This window comes from Monodon monoceros, unplaced genomic scaffold, assembly GCF_005190385.1.
Source record: "Monodon monoceros isolate NGI ecotype Baffin Bay Population unplaced genomic scaffold, NGI_Narwhal_1 Super_Scaffold_5, whole genome shotgun sequence".
NCBI classification, from domain to species: Eukaryota; Metazoa; Chordata; class Mammalia; order Artiodactyla; family Monodontidae; genus Monodon; species Monodon monoceros.
Genome location: NW_021703782.1, coordinates 104,321,457 through 104,346,767, shown reverse-complemented (window position 1 = coordinate 104,346,767; position 25,311 = coordinate 104,321,457). Strand labels below are relative to the sequence as shown.

The following is a 25,311-nucleotide window of genomic DNA, read 5'->3' as shown; positions in this document are numbered from 1 at the left end:
CAGAAGCTTCTGGAAGGTTTTACTCCTCCCAAGGGGAAATGGTGGGGAGGCCGAGGGAGCCAGCAGACTACCACTGCAGCACTGCGTCCTCAGCCACCCTGCCAGCGGTCCCGGAGGCCGACCCAGGACCGACACAGATCCAGGCTGGCGCTGGGTGCGGGGGCGAGGGCTGGGCTGGCCCTGGCTGTCCCGTGTAAGCGGCAGAGGTGAGCAGCCCTGAGCAGCCACAGGGACCAGGTGACACTGGTGATAGGACTGTGGTCCCTACAAACAGAAGGGGCGGGGAGGGAAGGACTTGACGTTGCAGGGTGACCTCAGGCAGGTCTTTCCTCCTCTGAACCTCAGTGAACTCATCTCTAAAGAGGGGTCACATCAAGAAATAAATGTTGGCGAGGATGTGGAGCAAAGGGAACCCTCGTACGCTGTTGGTGCGAATGTAAATTGGTACAGTATGGAGGTTCCTTAAAAAACTAAAATAGCACTGTCACATGATTCACTTCTGGGAATTTACCTCAAGAAAAGAAAACACTAATTCAAAAAGTTCTACGTACCCCCGTGTTCACAGCAGCATTATTTACAATAGTCAAGATATGGACCAACCTAAGTGTCTATCAATGGATGAATGGATAAAGAAAATGTGGTACATATACAGTAGAATATTCCTCAGCGATAAAAAAAAAAGAATGAAATCTTCAATGAAACTGAAAGCTGGTTCTTTGAAAAAAGAAGCAAAATTGATAAACCTTTAGCCAGACTCATCAAGCAAAAAAGGGAGAGGGCCCAAATCAATAAAATCAGAAATGAAAAAAGAGAAGTTACAGCTGACACAGAAATACAAAGGACCATAAGAGACTACTACAAGCAACTATATGCCAATAAAATGGACAATCTGGAAAAAATGGACAAATTCTTAGAAAGGTACAATTTCTCAAGACTGATCCAGGAAGAAACAGAAAATATGAACAGACCAATTTACAAGTACTGAAATTTAATCTGTGATTAAAAAACTCCCAACAAACAAAAGTTCAGGACCAGATGGCTTCACAGGCGAATTCTATCAAACATTTAGAGAAGAGTTGATACCTGTCCTTCTCAAACTAAACTATTTTAAAAAAATTGCAGAGCAAGGAAGACTTCCGAACTCATTCTATGATGCCACCATCATCCTGATATCAAAACCAGACAAAGAAAGATACCACAAAAAAAGAAGATTACAATATCACTGATGAACACAGATGCAAAAATCCTCAACAAAATACCAGCAAATTGAATCCAACAATACGTTGAATCACGTTGGATCATACACCATGATCAAGTGGGATTTAGCCCAGGGATGCAAGGATTTTTCAACATCTGTAAGTCAATCAATGTGATACACCACATTAACAAATTGAAGGATAAAAACCATATGATTATCTCAATAGATGCAGGAAAAACTTTTGATAAAATTCAACATCCGTTTATGATAAAAATTCTCCAGAAAGTGGGCACAGAGGTAACCTATCTCAACATAATAAAGGCCCTATACGACAAACCCACAGCTAACATCATACTCAATGGTGAAGAGCTGAAAGTGTTTCCTCTAAGATCAGGAACAAGACAAGGATGTTCACCCTCATCACTTTTATTCAAGGATGTCACAAAGAAAGAAAACTACAGGCCAATATTGCTGATGAACATAGATGCAAAAATCCTCAACAAAATACTAGCAAACAGAATCCAACAGCACATTAAAAGGATCATACACCATGATCAAGTGGGGTTTATTCCAGGAATGCAAGGATTCTTCAATATACGCAAATCAATCAACGTGATACACCATATTAACAAATTGAAGGAGAAAAACCATATGATCATCTCAATAGGTGCAGAGAAAGCTTTCGACAAAATTCAACACCCATTTATGATAAAAACCCTGCAGAAAGTAGGCATAGAAGGAACTTCCCTCAACATAATAAAGGCCATATATGACAAACCCACAGCCAACATCGTCCTCAATGGTGAAAAACTGAAACCATTTCCACTAAGATCAGGAACAAGACAAGGTTGCCCACTCTCACCATTCTTATTCAACATAGTTTTGGAAGTTCTAGCCACAGCAATCAGAGAAGAAAAAGAAATAAATAAAAGGAATCCAAATTGGAAAAGAAGAAGTAAAGCTGTCACTGTTTGCAGATGACATGATACTCTACATACAGAATCCTAAAGATGCTACCAGAAAACTACTAGAGCTAATCAATGAATTTGGTAAAGTAGCAGGATACAAGATTAATGCACAGAAATCTCTGGCATTCTTATACACTAATGATGAAAAATCTGAAAGTGAAATTAAGAAAACACTCCCATTTACCACTGCAACAAAAAGAATAAAATATTTAGGAATAAACTTACCTAGGGAGACAAAAGACCTGTATGCAGAAAATTATAAGACACTGATGAAAGAAATTAAAGATAATACAAATAGATGGAGAGATATACCATGTTCTTGGATTGGAAGAATCAACACTGTGAAAATGACTCTACTACCCAAAGCAATCTACAGATTCAATGCAATCCCTATCAAACTACCACTGGCATTTTTCACAGAACTAGAACAAAAAAATTCACAGTTTGTATGGAAACACAAAAGATCCCAAATAGCCAAAGCAATCTTTTTTTTTTTTTTTTTTTTTTTTTTTTTTTTGCGGTACACAGGCCTCTCACTGTTGTGGCCTCTCCCGTTGCGGAGCACAGGCTCCAGACGCACAGGCTCAGCAGCCATGGCTCACGGGCCTAGCTGCTCCGTGGCATGTGGGATCTTCCCTGACTGGGGCACAAACCTGTGTCCCCTGCATCGGCAGGCTGACTCCCAACCACTGCGCCACCAGGGAAGCCCCAAAGCAATCTTGAGAACGAAAAATGGAGCTGAAGGACTCAGGCTCCCTGACTTCAGACTATACTACAAAGCTACAGTAATCAAGACAGTATGGTACTGGCACAAAAACAGAAATATTGATCAATGGAACAGGATAGAAAGCCCAGAGATAAACCCACACACATATGGTCACCTTATCTTTGATAAAGGAGGCAAGAACATACAGTGGAGAAAAGACAGCCTCTTCAGTAAGTGGTGCTGGGAAAACTGGACAGGTACATGTAAAAGTATGAAACACTCCCTAAAACCATACATAAAAATAAACTCAAAATGGATTAAAGACCTAAATTTAAGGCCAGACACTATCAAAATCTTAGAGGAAAACAGAGGCAGAACACTCTATGACATAAATCACAGCAAGATCCTTTTTGACCCACCTCCTAGAGAAATGGAAATAAAAACAAAAATAAACAAATGGGACCTAATGAAACTTCAAAGCTTTTGCACAGCAAAGGAAACCATAAATAAGACCAAAAGACAACCCTCAGAATGGGAGAAAATATTTGCAAATGAAGCAACTGACAAAGGATTAATCTCCAAAATTTACAAGCTGCTCATGCAGCTCAATATCAAAAAAACAAACAACGCAATTCAAAAATGGGCAGAAGACCTAAATAGACATTTCTCCAAAGAAGATATACAGATTGCCAACAAACACATGAAAGGATGCTCAACATCATTAATCATTAGAGAAATGCAAATCAAAATTACAATGAGATATCATCTCACACCGGTCAGAATGGTCATTATCAAAAAAATCTAGAAACAATAAATGCTGGAGAGGGTGTGGAAAAAAGGGAACCCTCTTGCACTGCTGGTGGGAATGTAAATTGATACAGCCACTATGGAAAACAGTATGGAGGTTCCTTAAAAAACTACAAATAGAACTACCATATGACCCAGCAATCCCACTACTGGGCATATACCTTGAGAAAACCATAATTCAAAAAAGAGTCATGAAAAAAGAAAAAAAAAAAGAGTCATGTGCCAAAATGTTCATTGCAGCTCTATTTACAATAGCCAGGACATGGAAGCAACCTAAGTGTCCATCATCGGATGAATGGATAAAGAAGATGTAGCACATATATACAATGGAATATTACTTAGCCATAAAAAGAAATGAAATTGAGTTACTTGTAGTGAGGTGGATGGACCTAGAGTCTGTCATACAGAGTGAAGTCAGAAAGAGAAAAACAAATACCGTATGCTAACACATATATATGGAATCTAAGGAAAAAAAAAAAAGGTCATGAAGAACCTAGGGGTAAGTCGGGAATAAAGACACAGACCTACTAGAGAATGGACTTGAGGATATGGGGAGGGGGAAGGGTAAGCTGTGAGAAAGAGAGTGGCATGGACATACATACACTACCAAACGTAAAATAGATCGCTAGTGGGAAGCAGCCGCATGGCACAGGGAGATCAGCTTGGTTCTTTGTGACCACCTAGAGGGGTGGGATAGGGAGGGTGGGAGAGAGGGAGACTCAAGAGGGAAGAGATATGGGAACATATGTGTATGTATAACTGATTCACTTTGTTATAAAGCAGAAACTAACACACCATTGTAAAGCAATTATACTGCAATAAAGATGTTAAAAAAAATTACCTAAGGAGGCAAAAGATCTGTACTCCAAAAACTATAAGACGCTGATGAAAGAAATTGAAGATGACACAAACAGATGGAAAGATACACTGTGTTCTTGGATTGGAAGAATCAATATTGTCAAAATAACTATACTATCCTAGGCAATCTACAGATTCAATGTAATCCCTATCAAATTACCAACAGCATTTTCACAGAACTAGAACAAGAAAAATCCTTAAAATTTGTATGGAAACACAAAAGACTCTGCATAGCCAAAGCAATCTTGAGAAAGGAAAGTGAAGCTGGAGGAATCAGGCTCCCTGACTTCAGACTATACTACAAAGTTACAGTAATTAAAACAGTACGGTACCGGCACAGAAAAGAATATATAGATCAATGGAACATGATAGAAAGCCCAGAAATAAACCCATGCAATTACGGTCAATCAATCTACAACAAAGGAGGCAAGAACATACAATAGAGAAAAGACAGTCTCTTCAGTAAGTGGTGCTGGGAAAACTGGACAGCTACATGTAAAAGAATGAAATTAGAACATTCTCTAACATCATACACAAAAATAAACTCAAAGTGGATTAAAGACCTAACTGTAAAACCGGATACTATAAAACTCCTATAGGAAAACATAGGCAGAACACTCTTTGACATAAATCGTAGCAATATCTTTTTGGATCCATCTCCTAGAGTAATGGAAATAAAAACAAAAATAAATAACTGGGACCTCATTAAACTTAAAAAGTTTTTGCACAGCAAAGGAAACTATAAACAACCTATAGAATGGGAGAAAACACTTGCAAATGATGTGACTGACAAGGGATTAATCTCCAAAATATGCAAACAGCTCATACAGCTCAATATCAAAAAAGCCCAAACAACCCAATCAAAAAATGGGCAGAAGATCTAAATAGACATTTCTCCAAATAAGACATAACAGATGGCCAAAAGGCACATGAAAAGATGCTCAACATTGCTAACATAGAAATGCGGATCTAAACTACAATGAGGTATCACCTCACACTGGTCAGAATGGCCATCATGAAAAAGTCTATGAATAATAAATGCTGGAGAGGGTGTGGAGAAAAAGGAACCCTCCTACAGTGTTGGTGGGAATGTAAACTGGTATACCCAGAGAACAGTACTGGAGAACAGTACGGAGGTTCCTTAAAAAACTAAGAATAGAGCTACCATATGATCCTGCAATCCCACTCCTGGGCATGTATCTGGAGAAAACCATAATTCGAAAAGATACATGCACCCCAATGTGCACTGTAGCACTATTTACAATAGCAAAGACATGGAAACAACTTAAACATCCATCAACAGACAAATGAATAAAGAAAATGTGGTATACACACACACGCGCACACACACACACACACACACACACACACACACACACACAGTAGAATACTACTCAGCCATAAAAAGGAGTGAAATAATGCCATTTGCAGCAACATGGATGGAGCTAGAGATTATCATACTAAGTGAAGTAAATCCGACAGAGAAAGACAAATACCATATGATATCGCTTACATGTGGAATCTAAAAAAAATGATACAAATGAACTTATATACAAAACAGAAATAGACCCACAGACATATAGAAAACAGATTTATGGTTACTAAAGGAAAAGCAGGGGGGAGGGATAAACTAGGAGTTTGGGATTAACATATACACACTGCTATATAGAATATAGATAACCAACAAGGACCTACTGTATAGCACAGCGAAATATACTCAATATTTTGTAATAACCTATAAAGAATCTGAAAAAGAATATATGTATGTGTATATATACACACATACATAACTGAATCACTTTGCTGTACACCTGAAACAACATTGTAAATCAACTATACTTCAATAAAAAATCTTTTTAAATAAAAAATAAAATAATGAAATCTTGCCTTTGTGACAACACGGATGGACCTTGAGGGCATTATGCTAAATGAAATAAGTCAGACAGAGAAAGACAAACACCATCTGATCTCACTTATATGCGGACTCTAAAACACAGCAACAATAGCAACCACAAAACCAAGCTCACCGTGCAAAGAGCAGATGGGTGGTTGCCACAGGCAGCGGTGGGGTGGGGTGCGCAAAACGGGTGAAGGGAGTCAAAAGGCACAAACTTCTAGTCACGAAATAATTACACCATGCGGGGGGAATGTACAGCCTGGTGACTACAGTTATTAATACTGTACTGCATCTTTGACAGTTGCTAAATCTTAAAAGTTCTCGTCAGAAGTAAAAAAAATTGTTACTGTGTATGATGAGGGATATTAACCACTTATTATGATGATCGCTTTGCAATATACACAAATACTGAAACATGTTGTACACCCGCAACTAATACAATGTTATATGTCAATTATACCTCGATAAAAAAGGTGGCTTGATGATCTCTACTCCCGGGGCCTACTGTGAAGGCAGGATGAGGTGCGGCAGGTTAAGGGCCCGCCTGCTCCAGCACCAGGCAAGCACTCGCTGCACATCTGTTGGCTACGTGGGGGAGCCCATCAAAGTAGCCCCACTTTCCTGCTAATGACCATGGCCCGGGGACTCCAGCTCCCAGGAGGATGGAGGAGCAGTGCAGCCCCGGACCAGGCCTTCGGGCAAAGTTTGGGACAATACCGCCACCTGGTGGCTGCTCAGGCGCATCACGGCTCCATCGGCACCCATCACATTCCCTGACCCCGTGCTGGGCGCCGGGGCCAGGTGAGAGCCCTACAAGAGTGGCAGGGGATGGACATGGGCACACCGGGGCCTTTAACCCAAATGGCAAACACAGGACGAAAGCAGCTTGGGGGAGAAAGCATAAGAGCATTTCCGCCAATGGCCGAGGGTGGTCCCTGAGCAGCACCCAGGGGGTGCCACAAGCCCAGCTGGAGACATATGGAACCAGGAATAAAGGGATGGTAAGTGGAAGCACTCGGGGGGCAGGGTATCTGGAGTTACAGGTGTGGAGTTGTTTCGAGAAAAGCACCCAGGGTCGGAAGACAAGAAGATGGGCCTGGCACTTGGGGCCAAGAGGGGAGGAGGAAACCAGCCCTGACGATGGACCCAGGGGCCAGGGAGGAGGGCAGCAGTGCCTGAGCTGCACAGGCTGGGGGCACGGTAGCTAAAAACACATGGTGATCTTAGCGGGGGCAGTTCTGGGTGGGCAAAAGTTCAAGAGAGCAGTGCTGACATGGACAGGCGAGTGTGGTCTCTCCTCAGGTGTGGGGAGAGGGTGGCACCCAGCTCTGAAGAGGCTGTTAACAGCAGGCTGATCAGCCTTTAACACATGCAGGTCCTGACTCAGTAGGTCTGGGGTGGGGCCTGAGATTCTGCATCGTCAACCAGCTCCCAGGTGACCTGATGTTGTGGGTCGGTTCCGTGGCCCAATCAGTGAGATGTGGGAGCGGGTGTGGATGGGAGTGAGCAGAGAGGAGACCAGAGGCATCAGGGCTGAGGGGTTGCTGAAGAGGGGCTGGGGGAGAGGGTGGGGAGGGCCTCGCTTTGGTGCTTTGAGGCCTTGCCTGGGAGACGCCCACCTGGGGCCGCCCGCAGCAGAGGTGAGGGAGCGAGCCCAGCGCCAGGCGCCCTGCAGGGGCACCGTCACGCGCTGGGGAGACAGCTGTGAGCTGTGCCACCTCTGCTCTTCCAGAGCGTTTGCTGTGTCCGGCTCCCAGGGTGGCGGGGACGCCCAGGGCAGCGAGGCCGCCTTGGTTAGTTGGGGGCTGGCCACAGAGAGTGCGTGGAGGGAGACAGAAGCCCGCGCTCCCAGACGTCCAGAGCCGGCCCGGAAGTGGGCCGCAGACCTGGACGCTGCCGGGGTGGGCCGGCAAGGGCGCTCCCGATGGCAGGGTGGGGGGCGGGACGACGGGGCGCAGGTGGGCAGGCCAGGGTGGAAGGGCCCTGGTGGGGGTCGGAGGCCAGTCTTTGTGGCCAGGGGTAGGGACACGGTCACTGCGGCAGGGGGGGTATAGAAGGGTTTTCAAGGACAAACTGCTAAACTCCTGTTTCTCTCACCCTCGGGGGCGGGAGGAGAATCAGAAGTACACACGTCGCCTCCTCCTGACTCACGGCCCAAGTTCGCCGCCGCCCCAGGAGGGGGCCAGGGACCCGCCGCACAGATTGCTGTCCGCCCACCCCTGCCCTTGAGATTCTTCCCTTTGTAGGTTATCTTGGCTGGAGAAAAGCACCTCTTGTTTTCTCTAACTCCCCAAATGAAATTTCAACATATGTACCCCGTCATAATCCCCCTTAGGCCGTGGATAACCCTTCCCACAGACGCTGTCCTCTGCCTGGGATTGCTGGCCCCAAAGTGTTTGCCCAAGAGACTAGGGCCGCTTCTGGAAGCCCTTTCACTCCCTTGGGCAAACACTGAGTACCTTTGAAGGTGGATTTGGGCCCGGATCTGTTGACTCAGGACATTAGCCTCCTGCATGAGGAAAACCTGCACTCGCGTACAAACAGCAAATCCTTTTTGAATTAAAAAAATTTTCAATTAAAAAGCATTTTGGTTCGCAGAGCTGAGCCCAGCCGAGCGGCGCCCGGCCCTGGCCACAGCGCCCTCTGGTGGGCATGGGCCATTATCACAGCAGCAGGAAGTCCAGGAAAGAGACGTCGCTGTCAGGGGCTCTGTGGGGCTTCCCTGGGCCGGGGATGGTGGGCCCCTGGCAGAAGACCCTGCCACCAACGTATCAGACCTCTCGAGACACAGCACGCGATTCCCAGATTCCAAGAGCCTTTTGTCACGGTGAGGCCAGCATCCTGGCAGTGGTGATGCCGACCTTGGTTTCCAGCTGCACTGGGGAGGCCAAGTCACTCTAGCCCCAGCCTCATGGCAGAAGGTGATCAAACCCCCCACCCACTCTTGAGAGTGAAAAAGCAGTCCTCCATGTGCATCAGAATCAAGGGTTTGAACCAAAGCCAGTGCTGCCTGGACCCTGCCTGGGGTCAGGGTGGGGTTGAGGGCAGGGCAGGCATCGGCATTTCTTAAAAGCATCCAAGGGACTTTAATGGTTAAGCAGGTAGAGAACCACGACCTGAAACCTTTTGCTAAATAAAATAAGAGGGGAAAGAAGTAAAGGCAAGCATACACCCTCCCACCCTTCCCTCCCTGGGTCTTGTTAACTATCAAATCTACGAGAGGGCTCCAGACAAGAAACAGCAGTAAGGGATTGTTTTTAGAACCTGAATTTTGAGATGTGGAAGCTGAGGCTCAGGGAAGGATCAAACTTCCCAAGGTCCCCGAGGGCTGGGTGAGGCCAGGGGCGGGGACAGGCACACTGCTGGTGGGGCAACCAGCCTCAGGACCAGTGTCTACACGCACCTCTCAATACGGGTGGAATTCCGAAATGGGGGACAGGTGGAGTCACAGAAGGGCCTGGAAGGATGTGGCAAGAGCTGGTCTGAAGGAGCCCAGGCTGGGCCTCAGGGCCCTGGCCAGGTGAGGACAGGTAGGGGGAAGTAAAGGAACAAGACACCAGCCAACTTGAAGTCTGGCTCAGGGCTGGAGTGACAGTCACGGCAGGTCCCCAGGGCAGATGGGCAGTGGGTGAGGTTCTGAGCAGTGGCCCCGGCCGTCCCCACAGCCTGCCTTTCCCAAGCCTGTTCTGGCACCTGTCCTGGCCCCATGGGCCAGGCCACGACACCTGCTGTGTCACCCCGGGTTCAGCCCCTCTGGGAATTTCAGCTCCGGGAAGCTTCCTCTCCTCACACGAGGACTCTGTGTCCTCCCATCTGTTTCTGGAAGCCTGGCTGCTGGATCTCGGGTACCCCTGGAGAGGAAAGGGCCAGGTGCCATTGTGAGGAGTGGGCCCTAAGGGGCCTCACGTGCCACGGCGCAGGCCTCCTCTGTGTACTGGGAGGGCTGATAAGCCCGTAGAAGGGCTCTGTCCAGAGAAGGGCTGTCACGTGCAGACTGGGGCCTGGGGGATGAAGGGAGGCCAGGACTGCCCCCCAGACCTGGCGGGGGGGGGGTCCTGAAATACCCCCGAGCTGGGGAGATGCCTTGTTCATCCCCTCACTTGCTGAGAGCCCACAGCTGGGCCTGGAGGTCAGGGCTCCTGGACTACAGCCCATGAGCCCCGTGGTCACTAATAAGGGGACAGGAGGGGCAGGAGCCGCCGGGTCCCAAGCCAGGGTCGGGGACAGAATCCTCACGCCCAGTGAAGCTGGTACTGCTGTCCTTCCCACGTGAGCACAGCGGGGCTCAGAGAGGGGAGGAGCCTGACCGAGGCCACGGGGGTCGGGAAGCAGGAGGGTCCCACAACAAGCCCACAGCGGGGTCGGTGCGACCTTCGCAGGAAGCCTCTTCTGTGTTTCCCTTCTGGCTTTCCTGCTGGGCTGCTCAGCTCTGACCCGAGAGCAGCAACCCCAGAGTCAGAGACCCTGAGCCCCACCCAGCCCCACTGCTCAGCCTCACCCTAAATGAGGGGTTGAACAAGGACCCCTCGCAACCCACCTGCTCCAGGAGCAGGCACCACGTCTGTATGGGCACAGGGCATGGCTGCCGGATAAATGCATGGACCACTTGCCGATTCAGGCCGTACCTCTTTTGACTCCGGGGCACACAGGTCATTCTCATCAACCCTCATCAGCACCCCTCCCCCTTTCCTGCTTTAAGCCAGGGACTCCCGGGGGCGGGGATGGTGACACCCACCAGCACCCTACATGGCCTGCTGCCCTGGGCTCAGTGCCGCGAGAGCCCCCCCACTCTCAGGGCACCCTCAGGAGCACCTCCACCTAGGAACCGACAGAGCATCAAAGAGCGGTGAAGTGACTCCTATGTCCCCATCCGGGCGGAGCCCCAGCCCCTGCTCTGGGAGGCGTCAAAGGTTTCTGCACAGACCTTTCCCCACACATGGCTTCTCAGATCTCCCCTCCCTCTTCCTGTCAAACACCACACCTCTGTGCCTTTTCAAATGCTACTCCCTCTGGGACATTCGTCCTCCTCCAGGGAGGATTAATCACTAGCTTCCAGGGCCCCACATCACTCTCCATCTCCTCCTTAAGCGCAGGGTCGGGATGGGGCCTCAGACATTTCTGTAGCTTCAGAGGCTGGTAGAGGCTGTGGCCCAGAATAGATGAATAAATGAATGAATGAATGATGGATGGATGGATGGTACAGGCTGTGGGGAGGGGGGAGGTGAATGGGTAGATGAATGAGTGGATGGAGACACAGATGGATGGAGAGGTGAGTGAAGGGACAGATCAGGCTCTGGGGACAGCTCAATGCAAAGGAGAGAAGACAGCTAGCCTAGGGACTCAGTTCTCAGCCAGGGGGCAGGTCATTCTGGTCTTCAGTCTTTGGAAGCAGCAGTGTGTCGGTCCAGCCCTGGGTCCTCTGAATTCCCACAGCCTCTAAGCGTGATGGTGTGATGGCCCCTAATCTGTGGTATTTAACTCATGGAGGCAAAGTGCTGACCCCAGGGCTTGTCCACATCACCCCTGTGAATGGTGAAATTATGAGTCGACATGTGATCTGTGTTTGTATCTCCATGCACAGACATGGGCAAGCTGGAGGTTCACACACTAGTGGCCTGTGTGGTGTTTAAAATAGTTATAAACATTGAAAAGTTGAAGAGACTTTGCATAAAATGCCAGCATTTTCCAGATTTTATAAAACAAATAGGGGTCTATGGCAATTTTGGACCTTCATTCTTGCACCCCAACCCTTAGCCTCACACAGGTGAATGAAGGCTGCTTCCTTTAGAGAGAGGCGTGCTTTCCAGTTTGCCACAGTCCCCACCATTCCCTACGAACTGCCCAACCAGAGTGTCAACTGCCATTTTATCCCTGTGAGTGCATTTTGTGTGGGCACATGGGGACAAAGTAAGCAAGAAAGTGAAATATTTCTTGCACCCATGACTCTTAAAAGTAGAAAGATGAAAGACAGAGAAGGCCATGCATTTTAAGGAAAATGGGGGAAAGCACATTCTGTGGTGGCACTAGGACTGCTGCGTGATTAATAACAAGCTGACTTCTCCTGGCCCCTCCCAGGCTGCAAGGCTGGGGGCCCAGCGGGTACCTGTGGGTCCAGCCATTGGTGTCGGCATGGGGCTCTGGGCAGGGCTGGGGGCTGACGGACGGCTTTGTGGCTGAATAAACGCCGGTTCTGTTGGCAAAGAGCCATGGGGGCTCAGCCCTCAGTGAGTCAGCATGTCAGAATTCAGCTGAATGTCACCTAAAAATGGATCTTTGTATTTCCCCCTCCTAGGTTATTTGCGGAAAATATTTAAAACAATGCCGCTTTCTGGCGCTGATTTCTGAGTGGAAAAGGAGAAGCCATGGGTGAATCTGGGAAGGTGCCCTACCCATTCTTTATCCTTATGGTCATTTTTTTACCTACATGCCGGGCAACCTTCTAAGAGTTCAACTGGCGGGGGGCGGGGTATTACTTTCAAACTTCCCAAAAGGACAGAAAATGACAGAAAAATCCTTTTATGATAGACTTCAAAAGACGGAATATTCATCTTGACCTCAGTTCTGCATGACCCAGGTATACAACTCATGATAGTATCCAGGGCAGGTAATTCTGTCCACCAAACATCAGCTCTGGCTCAGCCTGGCTCCCTCGTTTATATGATGAACGCCCTGGGCCGCTGCAGGAAGCGACCTGGTGGCCTGGGTGGCGGCTGCTGCTTGGCGATACCACTGCCAACAGAACCAAAGAGGGTGGGGGGGGGAGGGGGAATGCAGACTCTCAGAATTAGGAACTCTATTAATATCATCTACCGTATTCATATTCCCGCAGAGAAAAAATATCATCTCAATGGATGATTAGAAGACATTTATCAAAAGCTACCATCTAGGGCTTCCCTGGTGGCGCAGTGGTTGAGAATCTGCCTGCCAATGCAGGGGACACGGGTTCGAGCCCTGGTCTGGGAAGATCCCACATGCTGTGGAGCAACTAGGCCCGTGAGCCACAACTACTGAGCCTGCGCGTCTGGAGCCTGTGCTCTGCAACAAGAGAGGCCGTGACAGTGAGAGGCCCGCACACCGCGATGAAGAGTGGCCCCCGCTCGCCACAACTAGAGAAAGCCCTCGCATAGAAACGAAGACCCAACACGGCCAAAAAGAAAGAAAGAAAGAAAGAAAGAAAGAAAAGGTATTATGAAAATAATTAAAAAAAAACAAAGCTACCATCTAATCCTGATAAAAACATTTAGGAAAATAGAAATAGATGGCTAATTCTTTAACATGATAATAAAAAAAAGATATGTCTATATGCAGCAAGCCAAAATGCAGCATTATGGGTTAGTATAGAACTAGAAACTTCCGTCCAGACAAGGCGGCCCAGTGACCTCACCAAGCTGGCCACGGTGCCAGGCGAGGCACAGGAAGAGGGACAGGAGGAGGCAGTGTTGGTATTTGCAGACGACATAAACTCCGGCCTGCGAAACTGAAGAAAAGCAACTGAAAAACCGTCAGAAACAATAGAAGTCAGTGGGAGAGCCAGCCCACAAAATGATGCAAAAGTCAACAGCTCTTTGATACATAAATGACAGAAAATATAATGGAAGAAAAGATCCTGTTCATGAGAGCCACGAAAACATCAAACACCTAGGAATAACCTACAAAGAAGGGTGCAGGCTCTCCACAAAGAACGCCCTTCCACTCTGCTGAGCGACAGAAACAAAGACCCGGGTGGAGACTTTTCACCAATCGTTCCTCTATTCACCTATATGCTCAGTGCAGTCACAATAAACATCTAGAATGGAGCTTCTCCCCCTGAAAAGATTCTCAAGTTCAGCTGGAAGAATAATCATGTGAATATAATTAGGAAAATTGAGGTGGGGCAGACGGGAGAACTAACCTTATATTAAAGTTGATTATAAAGCTATCAGATTCAAAGCAGTGTGGCAATCATATAAAAAGAACAGAGATGAACAGAGTCAAGAAAAATGTCCATTGATCCACTTACAGATGGAAATGTCCGATAAGAGTAACACTGAAAACTCACTGAAGAAAGTAAACACTGTTGTGAAAACTGGCTAACACTTTAGGATAAAATAAAGCTGGTTCTAGATCTTACCTTCTAATAAACTTCAGATGGATTCAGTAGTTGAAAAGTATTTAATATTTTAATATATTAAAACACAAAGGGTATGAAAAAATATGGGCAAATATTTTTATAATCTTCTAAGTAGGACATGAAATCAAAGATAAAACCTTAAAACAAAGACAAAATTGCCCATGAAAAAATTAAAAACCATTGTATAGCAGAACACATCTTTAACAAGGTGAAAAGCCACTGGTTGAATGTGTGTGTTTGAACACAGGACAGAAAGAAGGTTGTTGCAAAGAACATAAAGAACTCAAAAATGAATGAAAGAAGCTAAATAAGCCAATAGAAAAAACTGGGCAAAGGGCACAAACAGAAGAGATTCACAAAAGAAATACAAATGGCCAATAAACATATGAAAAGATTTTCACCTTTAAATACCAGTGATGCTTAGCTATAGTGAGGACGTGGGAAACAGGTACCCGCTCACACACCACAGGATGGGGGAGGGGAAGTTTAAATGGGCACACTCTTTTTGGAAGGCAAAATGGTAATACCATGCATTCTTCTAAGAAACACCCAGGGAGCAAAGACACACGTACAAGGAAGTATATATTGCACCGGTGTAATAGCAGATAATTGGAAACAACTCAAAAGTAAATCAACAGTGGATTGCTTAAATAAATTATGACAATCATAAAAGGGAACCATATGTAGTCATTAAAAAGAATGAGGTAGATTTGTGTGAAATGACATGGAAGGTTGTGCAAGATACACCGGTCTGTGCGAAAGCAAGATAGAGAATATTATGTCCAGTGTTGAACTCCTGTGATCTTTGTTTGACACGTGTGTGTGTATGTGTGTCTCTCCCAGGAGTGGACCACAGGGGACTCTCACCTTTGAAATGTTTCTGTAATGTTTGCATTTTAATAAACACGCACAACCTTTGCACTCGGAAAGAAAACACTAAATATTAAAAAATCGATTCTGATCAGCGGGGTAGCTGCTTAAGATGACAAACTGCCCACGATGTCTGCCACAATTTATAGGGAGAGAACTGATCTCGTCTGTGGCATCAAATAGTGGTTCCCAAGCTGTGGTCAGACTCCTGAAGAGTCCAAGAAGTGGAGGTCCCCAGGCTACTTCCCACATTTCAAAAGAAGCCTAACACTTCTTTTATGCGTTTGGAATGGCTATCCATTAAACTAATTCATTAGGTTCCTTTGTTTTTGGCTGAAATTATCTCAACTCAGTGTGATAGCTCTGTAAGAATTTGGTGGCAGCTCTATGTCTGAACAATATAAAAAAGGGGAGCGGAACAATATATAAGAAGGGTTAACTTCTATTTAATTAACTAACTTTTATTTAATAAATGAAGTAGGCAAATTTCTTTCCCAAAACATATCAGCTTCCTGACTGAAAAAGAAAGAAGAAAAGATTCTGGGTGTTGTAAAATACTAAGTCTCACAGACAGAAAACACCTTATTTCCTGTTGCAGTTTAAGACCTGACCACTAGATGGTGCAAAGAGATCACACATTTTGCAACATCTCCCTCTACAAAATTCTTAACATTAATAAGCACAATGAAAGCTTTCCAAAAGTAGAAAGAATGAACAATTGTGCTGGGATATGAACATTTTGCTTTTATAAAATTGGACTCTGCCATTTCATTACTGATACAAAAATCTTCTGCCTCGCTTTCTTCCTGCATATGCAGATCCCAAATCCAGTCTAATCTCATATATTGCAAGGGCTTGCAGAAGTCCATGCAAAGTGGATGTACAGAAGTTGGATTCAAAAATTCTTTTTACCTCGCGATGCCAAATGTGTTTCCATTAATTTCACCTCAATGCTGTGACGTAAATGCTAGTGGAATCTGCCCCAAGCTAAATAAGCAATAAGCCCCATTTTTCAATACACAAACACATAAAGATGTCAGCTCAAACTGTTTACTAATTAACACTTAAAAAGACACAAATTAGATATGCGTGGCTAAGAGCAATTATAATCAAGACGAATTTCTCCAGTCATTTGGGAACTGAAAAAAATGCCTAATTGCTGGAACCAATGTTTTAAAAACTGAAATCACGCCAGTTAGCAAATATGTTCATTTAAAGAACATTCCACGTGACTACACTCTTGAGGATTGACTACAAACATAAGAACAAGGAAAATATTTAGGTATAAAATTAAAATTTTAAGCTCCTTTAGATTTATAATTTCTTCATTAAATATGTCTGCAAACAGCAGCCCATAAAAACCTGTAGCAATTAAGTGGTTAAATGAACTGCCTCCCTTGTCAGTTTTAAAGGAGTGATTAATATCAGATCGTCCCTTTACTAATTAGACTCTCCCTTGTCTTTCAGCCTTAAAGCCTAGTGAAAATGGAGGCTGTTTGCTCCACCAGGAAGTGTGGTGGGCTAATGACGCTCCCTTGCCACGGTTTTGAGTGTGGTGCCCACCGAAGGGAGGGTGAGCATTGTGGTTTTCCATGGAGGGTCGGCAGCAGGTGGGGAAAGGGCTTTGTGTGCGGGTCTGGAAGGCACTCTGGATGCCGTTTCAATCACAGGAATTGTCGGCTCCTATTTTTAGAGGCTTGCAGTGTTATGCACAAGGCATGGAATCTACAGTCCAGGCCACCTCTCCTGGCCACCACTCGTGAGACAAGGGACAGGGCAGTCTGTGAGGGAGGCAAGGCTGGGGATGGACGGGCCACAGGGGACGGTGGGGTCGTGGGTGGGGAGGGAGGATAAACAGGCTGCAGGAAAGGTAACCGAGACACAGGAATTATTTTAGAAGCTGCTGCCCGAACTGAGGAGCTGGGGAGCTCTCACCCTGGCTGCGATGGGGCGTCCATCAGATGGAGAAATAGGGTGACTGCTTACGAGGGAAATAAAGAGCAGCTGAGACAGAATATTTATATGCCCATCTTCTCACTCCCAGAGAAGATGCTTCATCACGGGGTCAGCTGCGAAATTATACTTTTCCCGACTCTTGAACAGAGAGAACCTTTTGTTTGGGCAACAGGGAGGACAATAAGGGCTTCACTGGGACACAGCCCTCCGGGGTCACGGCCACCCTCCTGCAGAGCCAGACAGCTGCTCCCCGGGGCAAGGGGGCCAGGTCAGGGCCAGAAAGCACTCCCCCCCCCCACCGCCGCCTTTGCTGCCGACAGCTGCCACTGGCTGCTCCCTGGTCGCCTCCCAGGGCAGAGGGGAGGTAAGCAAACACACACTCTCCTGCCTCGGGGTAATGGACACGGCAAAGCCCCTACTCTGAGCCTCGGAAGGTCACAGACAGCAGGAGATGTGGCTGCTAGAGGGCGGGTTGGGCCGCAAGGAGGTTGGGCTCAGCGCTGGGGACCAGGAGAGGGACAGCTTCACAGCGGGAATTGGTTTACAACCTTGGCTTTTCCGCTTCAACAGCCCACGCCACCTGAGCGCGTCTGAAGAATTTTTCCCCCATATCTGCTGGATGGCATGGGCACTGATTTTTATCATGACCCTCCTTGGGGGCCTTTCAGGAAACGTAACCAGGTGCTGTGTACACCGCGACTGCCGGGGCCTCCCGTCAGTGCCACAGCAGCAGCCTTGGGACCAGCACTCCGGCCAGGGTGGGGTCCCTGGGCCTGCACGCCAACCTGAGGAGGGGGAGGCCAGGGGACTTGCCCCAGGGTCCAGCCTAGGTAGCAGATTTGGCATGCTACCCCGGGGGGCTCGACTCGAAAACTGTGTCCCTCCACTATGCTGTGTTGCCTCCATTGTCTACACTGTCCACAAACGTCCCTGCAGACACCCGGTATCTACACACCCACGCGGCAGGCGGCTCCGGCCCACACGAGCTGAGTGGCACGCTCCTGCTTAAGCTCGTCAGATTCTCATGTTGGCGGGCTGGAGGCGCACTGTCACCCACTGCGGGGAGGCGACACCTCATCTCTTTGCATCTGTTATTCAGTTCACGGCGGGTCCGCGCTGTGGTGATGAGGGCCGCTGGGGACAGCACTCCTGGGCTGGCTGTCAGTGATCCCTCGGGTCCCTAATCACCAAGCTCAAGGCTGATGGGGCTTGTTCAGGGGGTGACCCGTCCCCGAGGCTAAATGGTGGTGACAGGGCGCACGCAGGCTAAAATTCAGAAGTATCCCCCAGGCAGGGCAGGGTGAGTAACGTTCAAGTTGGCAGGAGAGCAGGCCCGCGCCAGTCCTGGACGGGAGGCAGCATGCTGCCTTTGGGGCGAGCACTCCCACTTCCTTTATAGCCGCGGTCACCCAAGCCCAGGTTTCTGCTGTGAGCTGAGGTGCCCCCACCTCTCCCAGGGGGCACGGACAGATAAGGGAGGGGAGCGCCTGCCCCAGACAAAGCAGCCCCCACTGATGCTGGGCTCTCCCCGCTGCCTGGGAATTCCAGGCGAGATCCAAGGGGGTGTTTGGGATGGGGAACGGGACAGTGCAGGTCATGGTCAGCCCTGAAGTCTCCCGCCTTCTTGGGGGAGGGCGCTTGGCTTGATAGTGTAAATGTGAGGAAAGCAAACCCCCAACGGAGCACCCCTGCCCCAAGACCCCTCCCCAAGCACATCCCCCCGCCCCCACCAGGGCAGCCAGACTGGGAATGGAAAGGGGCAAAATCATCCTGACTAGGGGGACCCCCAGCTACTCAGGGCCAACCCACAGAGCCCGAGTGTGAGGCCAGGGGACTGTGGGCAAAGCTTCTCCTCGGCCTCCAACCCTTGGAGCTATGCTGAGTTCAGCGGCTAAAAGGGGAAAGTTCCAGTTTATTTACAGAGAAAATCCTCTGACCTTGTTGCAGAAGGAGGAGCCCGTTCAGCAAAGTGTGTAGATGTCAATATACTAATCACCATTAAATGCACGTGGATGGCTGGTGGAAATAACTTTTAAATCCTCAGATTAAATAAAAATCTCCACAGCACCCTCGACTTCAGTGGTATTTGTAATGGTTTTACACCCTATTTAGTGTTTCTAACCTCTCCCCGTTTCCCTGTATTTTCTTTAACTCTAATTTCTTTCAACAGAGAACACAGACGTGTGTTTTTAACTCATCACTGAAAACAAGGAAGCAAGCCAAGCTTGGTCAACGGGGCTGTCTCTGCTCCGCCACCAGCGAGAGGGCAGCTCGCCAGGCTGCCACAGGACAGACTTACGCCGACTCTCCCTGCTTCCTGTGGACCAGGGGGACAGTAGTAACCATGACCATGACCATGGCAGCAGCCGCTGGTAACTAACCGGGCAGTAGCCACAGCAAGCGCTGTTCTAAGCCACTTCCGTGACTGTCTTGGTCAAACCCATAAATGCTGCAGGGCATTTTTATTACTATCCTGATCTTGCAGAAAAGGAAACTGAGGCTCAGTTCCTCAGTGGAGGAACTGAGGATTCTGCCCCACCAGGCTCTGTTCAGAGCACCTGACATCAAGACGACGCATTCACACCAAACACATTTTCGGCCCTTTAGTGGGGAAGAGAATTAAGAGAACTTATGACGGTTTCCACCACATGTACTGGCTCTACACTGGGCTCTCTCCTATTTCACCCCGTCCTGGTAACCTGAAGGCCCGGCCGGGGTCAGAACCCAGGTCGACGGGCCTCCCAGGTACCACTGTCCCCATCAGCCCCAACAGTAGGACAGGGAGCAACAGACTTAATGTCATAACGGAGCGGATTTGGAGTATGACACGCTAGGTCTCAATCTTGTCTTGGGTATTATTATTATTATTATTATTATTATTATTTCACCTCTCAGTCTCAATTTCTGCCCCATGAAATGGGGAGGAACAATGCCACCTGGTCAACTTGGGGTGAGAATCGGTGATGACGGAGGTAAAGCCCAGGCCCAGAGCGGAGCATGTAGCAGGTGCTTCAATGAACGGGGCTCTGGTTACAGCCCAGGAGGATGGGCGGGGAGAGAAGGGGCGACATTCACAGCTGCCCAGTCTCTGGCACTCACCACCTACCCCACCTACCCAGGGTGATGGGCAACTGCTGTCCGCAGTGCTTCACACATCTATCCATTTAGTGTTCGTGAGACAGGTTCTACTGTTATCCTGGCTTTAAGCAGAGAGGGGGCGTGACCACCCGACCCCCACGCGCATCCCTTAAGGTCTGTGTGACCTTGTCCGTCCTGAAAGGTCACAGGCCACGCATGGCCCTGCTTCACCGCCTGCAGCCAGAGCAGGTCCCGGCAAAGGCATTCCACATAGGCTCGCTGGCGCCACCCTGTGCGGGACCCCAAGCAAAGGCAGTCTGTAAGCGGACAGCCGCCTCAATTTTGAGCAAGGTTGACCTGGGGCTTCATGCACATGTATATTTCTGGTGTGGTAGCCAGACATTCTTTTTCCTAAGTTTACCCCCACCCCCCAAAATCTATAGATGACAATCACGTTGGTTTTTATGATTTACTGAAAATCAAAGACAAAAGGGGACTTTTTTGTCTTGTTTTTGCTATGACAGGTTTAGAAATTTGTTGTACTACATTGATTCAATTTTCCTGGATTTCAGCCATCTTTCAATAATGCAACCTGCTTCTGCAAGCTGGGTACACAACAGAAAACCCAGAGGAACTGAGAATATTGAAATGGTTCTACCATTTCCATCTTTGAGACAAATGTGCCTCTCAGAGGAGAGCTGGCTGCAAGCATGTGACCGCTTAACAACCGTCTACATGTGAAAGACGACACACACGCTAACGCTGTCTCATGAAACTGGGGAGACCACCGGCAGATCTGACCTCTAGCTTGATTCCATTATCTCAACTCTCTTTCTTCGGAGTTGTCACATGTGCTCCAATCCTGGGTTTCTTTCTTTTTTATTAGGAAAACATCCAAACTCTTTCGAAACAGGCTGCCAAGTGGGGTCTGGCTATCAAGCACAAGGGAATGTACCGTGATCCTTCCTCTAAATCACGAAGAGCCTCTGACATTTCCCCAAACTCCTACTGGTGGCAAATAATAAAACAGAAGGAGGAAAAACCAACTCTGCACACACACCCCAACCTCTACCTTCTTTACGCCATGACATTCTAAAAAAAATGAAGCAGAATTGATTGTTCCGTGCATCATGTAAAACCTTCTGTCTTATTACTTTAAGTAATATACACATTAAAAGTGAGTTTCTTTTTCTCAGAAATAAACTTGAATGAAATGAAAGTATTTTTCTCAGAGGGTCACCCCACACCTAGTTCCCTCCTGTTCCTGGAACACAAACCCTAATGGGGATGGGAGACCCTGGGTCCAGTGAGTGATGACCCAGGCCCCCCACCTGTCCCACTCTGGGAAGCTTGCTTACCTCTTTTTCAATTTCTGCCAGAGATTTGATGGTGATTCCCAAGAGATCAAAGGGCTGCATCTGAAAATACAGATCAAGTCATCCTTTTAAACGGCTGGAAAAATGCTTCTTCACATTTGCTCTTATTCACAATTGTGACACTTCAAACCCCCTTGTGATCTGGCGTTTTCTCCACTCCTTTTCCATGGAAACCATCAGTGTGACTATAGTGACAAGTGAGGGTAAATGGACCAGTAGCAGGAGCAGACTCAGAAAACCTGGCCGTCACCAGGGTCCCTTCTGGTGGGGACCCCGGCCTAGGCACCTGTCTACAGCACCCGGGGGGGGGGGTCACGGCTCTCCTGAAAGACCATGACTGTCACCAATAATTTCTGCCTCTTGTCTCTCCCTGCCCACAGGAAAAGCCAGTGTGCTCTTTCTGCAGCCGGGGGGATGGAGGTGCCCACGGCTTCCCCACACCGCCCTGACAGCCGCGTCTGTGTGCTGGAACGGGTCTAAGGAACTCCACGAGGCAGGCAGCCAATCTTCTGCCTGGGACTCCTTGGCATCAGAGAAGGAGCTGGAGGGAATTCCAGGTCTTTGAAAATGCAAGGTAAATGAAGTAACTGCCCATCAACTGTTGTTTAAGAAGTCAGTGGTGGTGGAAAATGGTAACACTGCATTTTAATGGGTATTTCTGTAACTTCATAGAGATGGGGGCCTTTCTTTAAAAACGCTGGCTTTTCCAGACAGCATGAAAAATAAAATGCACATGGCAACAAGAGTCAGCTGGAGGCCCAGAGAAGCCTGGGCTGAAATAATGCACGGTGAGGGGTGGAGGGAACCTGGTCTCTGAGGTCCCTGGTCCGAATCCCCTCAGGGATCATCAGTGGTCTGTATTCCCGAGGGGTACCAGCCCAGCCTTCTGCAGCCCAGGCCAGCAGCTGGCAGCCGGGGATGAACAGGTGAAACCTGAGAATCTCTGACAAAACTCCGGGGCCTTCGGTTCTGAACTGCAGCCCAGAGGCGGGGGATTTCCTGGGAGGGGTGGTAGAAAGAGGCCGGCTCTGAGCCCAAGGACCTGGATTCTAACTGGGCTCAGTGCCCCTTCGTGATGCAGCAGCGGCAGGTTAATCACTCGAGCATTTCCTCTCCGGTTACAAAGCACTGCGGGCGGGCCCTGCCGGCTGGGCTGCTGAGATTAAACACAGAAGCGCAGGGAAGCGCTTGCACTGGGCTGGGCCTGAATCCGCCTGCCTGAGCACTTGCTGAGTTGGCAGAGCCCGCTCTTGGGACAGGGCCACCGAATTAGGCACTCAGCTCCTGGGGCTGCTCTGCCAGTAGCCACAAAACAGTTTGGCTTTCTCCTGCTGCCAGCCCGAGTGGTGCGAGAGCGGGGCTGCCTGCCTGAGCGGCCCGGGATCCAGCAGAGGTCCAGCTGTTGTATCATTAGGCTCTAACTGCCCCACTAAACTTTCCTGATTGGAGCCGGTGTGCAGGACAGAACAGCCTCTCCAAGGGAGTGGGCGGGAGAGGCGCCAGCATCTCCATGGCAACGCGGCCAAGTGGAGTCAGCTGAAGTTACTCATGCTCCGTAGGTCAAGTCACGAGCGTTTTTCAAGATTAAGCTGCTTACCAGAAGGGTTCGGAGAAGACCTATTATATTTCATGAAAATGGAAACTCCGGTGCAGGTCAAATCGCGAGCTGGGTGGTTTTAAGCTGGGTCCAAGAAAAACACTGAAGGATTCTTTAGCTGGTGCCCAAACTAGGGCCTTCATGTTTATTAGCTACTCAAAGCAAACTTCTGCAGAAAGGATTTTAAAAAGCCCAGAGAGCAGTCTACTGAGCCAGCATGGACCAGGCCTGCACAGCTGAGGGAGGGCCACTGCCACACTGGGGGGCAGGCACCACCGGAGAGAGGGCACAGGGGTGCCAGGCGGGGCCCGCAAAGCTGTGCGTGCTGGGTGCCTCTCACGATCTGGGTTCTGGCCTTCAGACCCAGCTAGCTCACTCAATCCCTCTGTCACTAAAGATGGCTCAAGGGCCCAGCCTGGCCTCAGTTGCCTCACGTGTATCATGGGGTCCGTGCTAGCCTGCAGTGGGCGGGAGACCCACAGCTGCAGGGCACCCTGCCACTCCGATGCCTGCGATTTAGAGCAGAGAACGTGGTCATCATGGAATGCGGCAATGACAATGGGGAAGTGAGGCAGCTTTCTTTCTGCTAGACATTGACTTTGTTAAATAAAAAATAACAGAAATTAGTAAGGTGAGCTTGGAAAGCAAGAACATTTACAGCCGGTGAAGTTCAGTACAATTTACCATCACACTTGAATCAAAAAGCCTTGGCTGCGTCTGCGTCTGAGTATGTCTGCTAGTCTGTCTCGCTCCCTCCCCACCCTCATCCCTTCTTTCACTTCTCAAGCACCCACTACGGGCAGCATTAGCTGAAGGGGCCCAGGGAGGAACTCGACCCACTTCCGGCTCTCAGGCAGCCCTGCTGTAGGCTGCAGGGCTGAGCTTCCAGAGGCGGGGAGAACACGAGGACAGCAGTGATTCTGGCGGGGGAAGGGGAGTGGGGCAGAAGGGGAGGGCGATCGTGCTTAAAACTTACACTTTCTGGAACACAAGAAAACTTCTCTGAAATCATAAATGGCACACCATCCATTGCTGCAAAAGAAGAAGAAAAGAGAGGAAATGGCATTGCAGACACCACTAATGTTCAGCACCTTGAGATACTGACACAGACAGTACAGGCCCGTCAGGGCTGGAGCCGGCCAACACGTGCACAGGTGAGTGGGGCCGAGGGCAATGGGTGCCCAGGTACCATTCCTGCTCCCGGGAAGGACACACACCTGGTGAGCGAGGCAGACGCACCGCCGAAGTGCAGACGAGCTGTGAGAGCAGGGAAGGGTCCAGAGCCCACCCGGGGTCCAGCCTGTAAGCGGTGGGAGCCACCGAAGGGCTGGTGGCAGGACAGAGGCGCACGAGGGCTGAGGGGACAATGCCGGGCTCGGCGAGGAGGTGGGCAGTAAGCGTGTTCCTGAGATGTCCTTCCAGTTGAGCCTGATCACAGCCAGGCTGTCAGGCTCCCGGGAAAGGTCCAGGCTGGAGGAAGGAGTGGTTCTGGAGTCAGACAGCTGGGTTTGGACCCTGGCCACGGCTTTGGGTGTTGGGGGTCCGCCTGCCGATGCAGGGGACACGGGTTCGTGCCCCGGTCTGGGAAGATCCCACATGCCGCGGAGCGGCTGGGCCCGTGAGCCATGGCCGCTGAGCCTGCGCGTCCGGAGCCTGTGCTCCGCGACGGGAGGGGCCCCAGCAATGGGAGGCCCGCGTACCGCAAAACAAACAAACAAAAAAAAAAAAACCACGGCCTGCGGAGAAGTAGGTGTGAGCGGGCTGTGTGTGAGGCTCCGCCTCCGGCGCCCAGGTGCTCGGCAGGCGGGGCTGCGCGGCCACCATCGCCGGCTCCTGGTCCGCTTTCCTGGGCTGAATCGCGGCTCCCCTGTCTCCTCAGTGTTAACAGGA

General features: G+C 48.9%; 1 protein-coding gene across 2 annotated transcripts in view; it reads right to left on the bottom strand.

Moving 5' to 3' along the window:
• Positions 1–25,311, bottom strand: part of MVB12B (multivesicular body subunit 12B) — a 183,038-nt gene that overhangs the window by 5,049 nt on the left and 152,678 nt on the right. Inside the window, exons 8-9 of one of the 2 annotated variants that reach the window (XM_029201582.1) lie at positions 24,398–24,453; positions 21,807–21,866 (exon numbers count right to left, since the gene is read on the bottom strand). In XM_029201582.1, coding sequence (XP_029057415.1) covers positions 21,807–21,866; positions 24,398–24,453 — 116 coding nt within the window. Of the gene's footprint in view, positions 1–20,147; positions 21,867–24,397; positions 24,454–25,311 lie in introns of those variants that run through there. The other variant, XM_029201581.1, reaches the window with a different exon arrangement.